Genomic DNA, 9,584 nt, shown 5'->3' on the forward strand with positions numbered 1-9,584 from the left:
TTGGATCACCATATGCAAAAACAACAATAACAAAAGGGACTTTGATCCATACCTTATAACATATATAAAAATGAACTCACAATGGATCGTAGAAATGAATTTAAAACCTAAAACTATAAAACTTTTAGAAACAAACCTTTAAAAAGTAAAATTAGGTAAAGATTTTTATCAGTACCACACTCTAACCAACTGGGCTAACTAGCTACCCCTAGGCAAAGATTTTTTAGATATCTAACATCAAAATCATAACCCATAAAAGAACAGATTAATAAATTTCACTTCCTCCAAAACTTCTGTTCTTCTAAAGACACTGATAAGAGAATGAAAAGATAAGCCACAGACTGGAAAAAATATTTGCAAATCTTATGTCTGAAAAAATCATATATCTTATATCTAGAATATATAATGAACTCTCAAAACTCAGTAAGAAAACAACTCAATTAAAAACTGAGCAAAAGATTTGAATAGATGCTTCAAGCAGATGTACAGATGGCAAATAAACACATGAAAAGATGTTCAGTGTCAATAGTCATTAGGGAAATGCAAATTAAAACCAATTAAAAATACTGACCATACCAAGTGTTGGCGGGCATGTGGAGGAACTAGAACTCTCACGCCCTTCTGGTGAGAATGTTAGATGGTGTGATTGCTTTGGAAAACAGTTTAGTAGTTTCTTTAAAATTTAAGTATACACCTATTGTCTGATTCACCATTCTGGTCCAAGACAAATGAAAGCATATGTTCCTATAAAGACTAGAAAACAAATGTTTATAGCAGCTTTTTTTCTAATAGTGAAAACTGGAAAAAATTCATGTGTTCATCTGAATGGATAAACTATGGTGTGTCTATATGGTCAAATACTATTTAGCAATAAAAAAAGCATGAGCTATTGATAAGGTAACAATATGGATGAATCTCAATTATGCTGAATGAGAGAAGCCAGACTAAACAAGTACATAGTATATACTTCTATTTACATAAAATTCTAGGAAAGCAAACTAATACATGACAGAAAGATCAGTGGTTGTTTGGATACCTCAGAGGAAGGATGCACAGGGAGGGTCTGGAGGCATGGATTACAACAAAGGACAAGGATACTTTTGTGGGAGATGGATATGTATATTTATTACCTTGATTGTGGTGATGGTTTCATAAGTGTATACCTATCTCAAAAGTGTCTTAATTGTACACTTCATGTGTAATTTATTGTAGGATAATATACCTCAATAAGGCTGTAAAAAAATGTTACCATTTAATCCTACAAGTAGACCAGAAAGGTAATTAATATTTTCAGTTTACATTTGAGAAATTAAGCTAAGGGTCACCCAGCTACTAAATGACAGAGCTAGATACAGAATCTAGGTCTTTAGTGTATTTGTCCAGTGCTTTTTACACTTCATGAAGAGGTGAGAAAAGATGCTGTCAAAATAATATATGTTCTGCAAAACTGTATTGGTATTGTTACTGTTGTACTATGGGAGAGAAATCATAATAGAAAAAATGTCAAGGGGCTAATTTGGGAGGAAAATAGAAGATATATAAGGAGAAAATAAAATGTTTTCTCAAAAGTTTTAACTCAATTTCTGTGTCTTCTGGGGGGAAAAAAACCGTTAGGGTTAGTGATTCTCTGTTTTTTTTTTCTTTGATTAAAAACAAAATTAAGTAAAAACTTCTGTGGTACTTCCCTTGAATTGCTCTAGCAGCCCCTAGCATCTCTGTGGATGACTATTGTACTCTTTATATAAAGATCAGCAAGTAATAACAAGGGTGCAGAGAAGCCTTCTCTGAAGCCCCAAGCTGAATTGACTACCTCCTCTTTTGTGTCACTGCCACATCTTACGTATACCTTTATTGTTGAACCAGTCATACCGTAGCATGATAAAGATTATGTGTGTCTGCCCTCTGAGATTATAAATCTCTTCGCATTCCATCACCTAGCATGGAGCTTATACACTGTTTACTCAGTAAATATTTGTTGCGTGACTGATTAATCATATAAGTAGAACTATATTAAAGCAAAAAGCTATTACTATTGCCAGAGTAAAAGAGTGCTTGCTTTTTATCCGTTTTTTTAAAAGACTTTCTACATTTTTCTTTCCAAGGCACAGTGATCAAACTGTTTTAGGTCCTTTGGTACTTCCAGTTCCTTAGAGAGGAGAAATAGGTTTTATTTCCAACCCCAGTGGCTCTACATATTTTTTCCCCCTTCTTCTGCCTCCCGTCCCCCTAACTCCCCCCACTCCGGTTCAAGCCGTTGTTTCTCAGTCTAGTTGTATAGGACACAGCTCCCCGGCCCATGTCCCCCACATCCCCCATGGCTGAGGCAGTTGGTCTCTGGCAGCCCAGCTCCAGGGAGAGCCGTTGTTCACAATCTTAGCTGTAGAGGGCGCAGCTCACTGGCCCATGTGGCAATCGAACTGGCGACCTCTGCATTAGAAGCCCGGTGCTCCAACCACCTGAGCCACTGGGCAGGCCCCTACGTATTTTTTTTGAATACTGGTGGTTCATATAGGAGATAGGAGTATACAGCATTAAGTCAAAATATACTGTATTTCACTATATTATCTTATTACATATTACAATACATGGATGATTTATATTATCTTCTGTACAATTTGTGTTGTAATACAACTTGGAATAATATAAACATTTTAAAGAACATGGAATAATGATAGCATATTCAATAATATAACTGTCTTAATTTACATCATGGCTTGTTTTAATTCTTTAATAGAGACCACATTGAACCATATTTGCTAACTAATGCAAATATACAGACATTACATTTTTATTTATCAGCTTTGTTTTTTCCAACAAATATTTTGTGTTTATAAAGAATACAGACTACGAAGATGAAAAGGCATTGAAGAATCCAAAATATAAAGATAGAGCTGGGAAACGTAGGGAGCAGATTGGAAGTGAAGGAACTTTCCAAAGAGATGATGCTCCTGCATCTGTTCATTCGTAAGTATTAACTTTAATTGCTTGAAGCAATTCTTTGTACCGACTCATAAGATAATTTGATTTATAGGGCTATATAGTCTGATCAGTAGCTTTTAAAAGAATGGTTCAGAACAAGATGGAAACATTACATCTATTTACAGTTTCCTCTAATATTAGAATTCCATTATTCCCTAGAAAAATACTGAGCATATGTATGAGTACACATACTTAAAAACACACATATATATGCAAAGCTAACATGCTAGCCACCCAACTGAGTGAGTATACTTTTATACACTAGGTATCCAGAGGCTCAAAATGTAATTTTGAGGCCTACAATGTGACCATATTTCTGCATTTAATCATAAATTAGCTATATGTTTTTTTGCAGAATATAAATTCTGGATTTAGTTAAAATTTAAATCTTTTGTGTGGCACTGACAACTCATTACAAACTTTTGACTAAATATCATACTTTATTGATTCTAAGGTATACTTCTTGGATAGAGTTTTACAGTTATACATGCCAGCAGTTTTTCTTAATGTTACATAAAATAACAGCGCATCTTACAATTTATGGAGTCAGATTTGATAAAATATAGTATTATGAATTAGATATACATACTGTATTTTGCCGTGCACAGTGCACTCCTATGTATAATGCACACCCATGGTTTTGGACCAAACTTTCAGGGGGAAAAAAATCTTTTAATTTTTTAATTCAAATTTTTATTTGTCTACATTTGGGTACTTGTTTTTTGTATTGTAAAGGAATTTTAGCATTTATTTTTTTAACATGGTACAAGAAATTTTCTGTAACAAATAATTACAAAACACAAGAACAGATAACAAGGTACAAGAAATTTTATGTACCGGCAACAAATTTACAATATTTACGCATCATAAAAGGCCAAGAACTCTTCATCGTTGCAAGTTTGTCATAAGTTCAACAAAACCGATTATTGTATTCCAGGGTATTATTTTGCATATGTATATCGTTTTTGATTTCTGGAGTTACAGTTTAAACTCATAAACATATATAGGAGAATCAAAAACACTTATATAGAGGGGTGGCCGGTTAGCTCAGTTGGTTAGAGTGAGGTGCTCTTGACAACAAGGTTGCAGGTTCGATGCCCACATGGGCTGCGCCCTCAACTAGATTGAAACAACTGCTTGACTTGGAGCTGGTGGGTCCTGGAAAAACACACTTAAATAAATAAAAGTTTAAAAGAAAAACAAAAAACAAACACATAGATATGGAATTAGTACTACCCATGTATAATGTGCACCTTTATTTTTCCCTCACAAATTTGGGCAAAAAAGTGTGCATTATACGTGGCAAACTATGGTACTAAGCAACATGGCAAATATTTTTAAAATGTTAATAATTTTGAAATAATTACTGGAGAATATGAAGATTACATTAGAGTTAAATTAGAAGGCAGAAATAAAAAAATGAAGTACATTGGTATGACATTTCTTGGTTAATTATTATTGAAGAGCTAATTTAACATATTTTTGTAGAACTGAAAAGACAATGTGATAGAACATAAAATTAAAATAACCCTAAATTATTGCACAATGTAAAATAGAACAAATGCAAATAGTGAATGATAGGTTTTGTTTCATTTTATTTTAACTTTTTTATTGATGTTATGACATACACAGAAAAGTACACAAAGGTAAGTATTAACATCCATATATTATATAATTAACACATTGTAAAATACATGTTTTTTGGTCAAGAAATAGGAAATTATCAGTAACCCCAGAAACCTACTCTCCTAATCACTATTACTCTTTCTTTTTCAACAGCAACAGATTAATTTCACTTATTTTTGAATTTGAAATTTACTAATTCATTATTTATTTTGTGTTTATATTTTTTTGGTCCAACATTATTTGGTTAGGTATATTTTATTTTCATTGCTGTGTAATATTCTCTTGTATGAATGTGCCACAATTTATCCATTTTATCATTGATCTGGGACATCGGGGTTGTTTCTGATTTGTGGTTATTGTTAGAATTGCTGCAAAAACATTTTTGTACGTGTCTCATTTGTGCACCATGTACATGTTTTTCTGTTAAGTAGTGTATGTAGGATTAGAATTTGTGTATCTTCAACTTTACTAGATAACGCCTCTTTTCTAAACTAGTTGTACCAATTATTTTTAGTACATTCATTTATTATAAATGTTACCTAGATGGTCTGTTAGAAATCAACTGTCTTAATTTTCTTTAAAGTGAAATTACTGACAGCAACAAAGGTCGGAAGATGTTAGAGAAGATGGGTTGGAAAAAAGGAGAGGGCCTAGGGAAGGACGGTGGAGGAATGAAAACTCCGGTAAGACTTGCACTTTCTTTCATTCTTTATTTTTACAGCAGATATATTTACTGTCTACCTAATATGTGCCAGGCTTTGCCTTAGGTGCTAGGAGTATGGTAGCAAGCAAAAACAGACACGATTGCTACCTTTGTGGCATGGATGATTACTGAACATACATATAGATATATAATAGATACAGATATGCTTGTTTGATTTTGTTTTTAGGAAGCCTCTTAGAGTGTTTTCCTTCATTAAAGCTAGGATAGGATAGTAAGTGTTATTTTCTGTGTCTTTTAGTTGTATTTAATGACTTCCTTACTATTCCTGGTACTATTCCAGTGTTACTTTACAAACAAGCAGATTCTGTATTAGCTGGAAAATCTGTTTTGAGTTCAAGAATCAGAGCATGTAACAAACAAGCAATGGAGAGAATAATATTTGAAAAATGATACAATGATTTAATTCTGCAGTCCCATGGTTCATCGGGGTTTGGATGATCTTACAAAGTAACATGACTAAAGAACTTTTTTGATAATTAGTTGGTACCTAAATAAATAATGAATGGATCATTGTGAGTTTAATGTAAATTTTCTCATTTTATTGAGACACAATGGGAAGAACATGAGTTTTATATAGTCAGACCTAGGTTAGAAAATGTGTTCTGTCACTTATTATTTGTGGGATTTAGGGCAAGTTTGGACTTCAGTTTTCATGTAAAAATGAGGATAATAAGAACTCTTTTTCAGGATGTCATGAAGATAAAGCCCCTAACATGCCTGTCAGACATTAGGCCCTCAGTAGTTGGTAGCTTTTAATGGTTCTTGAAATAATGAGAAGTCCTCCCTTCCTTTTATGAAAATAAGCAAGAATTCTTTTTATGACTCTTAATGTTTAACCTACCTGTTCACTTACTTAGGTGAGGCTAGGACAGTGGGTTTAAATAAATCTCTTGCCTTTACTTTTGGTTAGAGTGGGATGACAGATTCTGCAGCATTTCAGTGAAATTTGGTGATTGCTATTTAAGGAACACTCTATTTTTTGTGGAGTCAGCTGTACTTATTGACAGGCAAGACAATGTAGAAAAATGAGTTTAAGTTCCATATATAATCATGTATGTTCCTGTGTGTAGTTGATGCATTTAACAGGTTTTTCTTGTGCATCAATCTTTCCTAAATCAAAGAATTATAGTTAAAATACCAATTTGGACGCAGCACATTTCAATGTGCTTTGACTGTACAGTAAGTCCTCTGCTCAACTTTTGGTAACAGATCCAGCTTCAGCTTCGGCGAGCACATGCAGGCTTGGGGACAGGCAAACCATCCTCAATTGAAGATGTTCACCTTCTCCAAAACAAGAGCAAAAAGAACTGGGAAAAAGCACGAGAGAGGTTTGCTGAAAACTTCCCAGAAACTAAACCTCAAAAAGATGCACCAGGGACCGTGCCTTGGGTCAAAGGGACTGTAGAATGAAGGTCAGTCATAGTACACAATTCAAGCTTTTTTATAAGAGAGTCTGGAAACTCTTTTATTTTATTGCAGAACTTTTCCCTTCAAAAGAGCCAGTGGCTGAGGGAACTGGATCACAATTTACCCCCTCACGATTCAGAAGTGTATAATAAAGTGTGGTTTGCAGCTTTTAAAAAAACATTTTTTAAAACTAATAAATAGTGACTGAGTCAAGTTATTTGGTGAGTGGATTCAAGTTCACAGGGCATGGATGAGCATATCAAACTTTGTTATTTTATCTTGTCATTTACAAGACCCACATAAGTAACTAACCATGTAGGCAAAATTCATGTACCCACTAATGACTTAAATGTGCATTTGTCCTTGTTTCCATGTATTCATGATTGTATGGTGTGCAACAAGAAAACATCAAAAGTTTATAAAAACAATTCTGACTATATACATTCTTGTTTCATGCCCTTTAGAACTTAGATAAAAATGTTGAGAAAACATGGGTAGTGGTGCATAAATTTTATTATCCTTGAACTAACGTAAGTAATATTATTGAAGAACTAATGAACATGATGTAGAAAATTAGTCTTTCATTGTTTTCTTCTGTGAAGAATCTGTTGACTTGTACTATGTATTAAGCATTTACCTTTGGTTTGTTTCATAGCTGAAATATTTAGATAATGAACAATTGAGTAAAATATTGAAATATTCAATGTGCTGGCATTTGTAATTTTGATAAATCCCATTGCTGGCAATGGAGTTGTGCCAGATAAATCTGATTTCTACTGCAGATTACCTAGCCAAGGCCTCAAACTCAAGATATTTATTGAAAATGTCCTCACATGCAGAGTGATTCATTGAACATACTGGTCTGCTTTTAACTCACAACCAGCCAGAATTTTCCTTTTTAAATTGACAGAGCAATAACAAAAGGAAAACCTCAAATACTGGAGAACTGCAGTGCAGTGTTCTGCATGCAGGTGTCACTGCTCTTTGCCAGTTGTCACTATTCTTTCCTTGTCTGTTTAATTTTGCTCTCAGCTTTTTGCTGGGAAGTTAATGCTGGAACTGATCATTTTCTGGCAGAGACTATAAGCTATAGCTCCCTCATCTACTATAAAGAAAGATCTTCAAGATTTAGAACAGGAAAGAAAACTTCTGAAAAAAAATTAGACTGTAGGGAAGATAATTTAGAAAGAAAGGCTACCTGTTAGAATTTCTAGTCTAAATGGTACAGGGTACCTTGAGAGAAAAGGGAGTGGGGAAAGAAAAAGAAATTTATTACTGAAGATGAGACATCTGACCAAATTGTCATGTCCCTGTAGGCCTGAGCTGGGATAATCAGAGGTCTTAGAACTCCAGATCTGGAGAAAGTATTTTTCTGTATCCTTCCTGGCCCTAACCAATGTACGTTAGACTTGGAGGCAACAGGAGTTTCCTGCATTATTTTATCCAAAATAGGAAAAATGATCTAAATGTGGTTTTGGTACTGGTGCTCTATATATAGGTAACAATGTAGGACTCCCAAAGTTGACTTTGCTTCTGGTAGATCTCACTCACTGGGTTAGTACACTGTCTGTTCCCATTTTTATTATTGGATTGCAGAAAAGTTTTTCATTGTTTTCTTTTGTTAAGAAAACAGAAACTTGAATATGGTGATAAAAATTGAAATATATGTGATATTTGCATTATTAAAACCCTTTGCAAATCTAAGGTCTCAGGGCTACACTATATAGTGGTTAAAGCACTGAATAATGTCTGGGTCTATTCCCAACTGTGAAATAAGAATAATATTTATCTCACATGTCTGTCTTGAATAGAAAATGAGAAAATGTATATAAAAAGCACTTGGTAAACTGTAAAAGTAGTACAAATGTGAGCTTCTATTTGTTTAGAAGCATAGATGTGAATTATGTACAGTTTGGATTACACATAAAATTGTTTTGTGTCAATGTTTTAAATTATAGTTTATTCACACAGTATAAATTTATTAATTTAATAGCCTTTAAGTGTGTGTTTTAAGTGGAGCTACAAGTTGTTGAATTTGAGAAATCTAACGTCTTACATTTTTGCCAGAATATGAGAAGCTGGAAAAATTAAGAACAGAAGAAACCATCAGCATTAGAATAAAATAACAGAAATTGTTTTCTGGAATTAAATAGCCAGGAAGCACTTTTTCTCAGAGAGATTTTTTTTTTCCTGCTTTTAAAACAATTTTTACTTCTGATGTTTCATTTCTATTCTAGTCGTGAACTTAAGGAAAGTAATGGCTCACCCAAATCAAATACCTTCCCACTTTTCATGTAAAGAGTATTTCTAATTTGGTACATTTTCAAATTGCAGGCAAAAGAAGATAGAAATCTCAAACAAGGGAAAGCAAGAGGTGTCAGAGATTTTGTACAAAGGCCATCCTGTCAAGTTGCAGGACAGAGGGCTGTGCTTGGCAGGGAGCCAGGGAGGCATTTCTGGACCCAACACGTAAAGGTGTTCTCAGCAACAGTTGAAAGTATTTTTCTCTATCATCTTATTCTAAATGTGCTTCTTATTTTTATTTTTGTAGGGCGTCACTTATGTCTGTGTTCTGAATCTTTGATTCAAAATACTTCATTTTACTTTTTCAGACTTTAACGTTGGAAATACATTTGGATTCTTTAAAATGAGTTGGTGTTCATGTGTGTGTGCCTATGCGTGTTAGCCCAGGCTTTTTCTCTGCCTTTCTGCTTTACCATTCTTAGTGTTGGCTTATGGCTTTGTAGTTGCAAAATGACTTTTGGCTCTCCAGTCATCACATTTATGTCCAAAACAGAAACAAAGGGGAAAGAGAGCAGTATTCATGTTAGTTCTCTTTTGTCAGGAA

General features: G+C 33.9%; 1 protein-coding gene across 3 annotated transcripts in view; it reads left to right on the plus strand.

Annotated features, from left to right (window-relative positions):
- The window catches only part of AGGF1 (angiogenic factor with G-patch and FHA domains 1), a 31,800-nt gene extending 22,503 nt beyond the window's left edge, over nt 1-9,297 (plus strand). For 2 of the 3 annotated variants that reach the window (XM_033111082.1, XM_033111080.1), the window contains exons 12-14: nt 2,837-2,964; nt 5,189-5,288; nt 6,539-7,225. In XM_033111082.1, coding sequence (XP_032966973.1) covers nt 2,837-2,964; nt 5,189-5,288; nt 6,539-6,739 — 429 coding nt within the window. In that variant the 3' untranslated portion in view covers nt 6,740-7,225. Of the gene's footprint in view, nt 1-2,836; nt 2,965-5,188; nt 5,289-6,538; nt 7,226-9,070 lie in introns of those variants that run through there. The other variant, XM_033111081.1, reaches the window with a different exon arrangement.
- Nucleotides 9,298-9,584: the final 287 nt, after the last annotated feature.

The sequence above is a fragment of the Rhinolophus ferrumequinum genome, chromosome 7 (assembly GCF_004115265.2).
Source record: "Rhinolophus ferrumequinum isolate MPI-CBG mRhiFer1 chromosome 7, mRhiFer1_v1.p, whole genome shotgun sequence".
NCBI classification, from domain to species: domain Eukaryota; kingdom Metazoa; phylum Chordata; class Mammalia; order Chiroptera; family Rhinolophidae; genus Rhinolophus; species Rhinolophus ferrumequinum.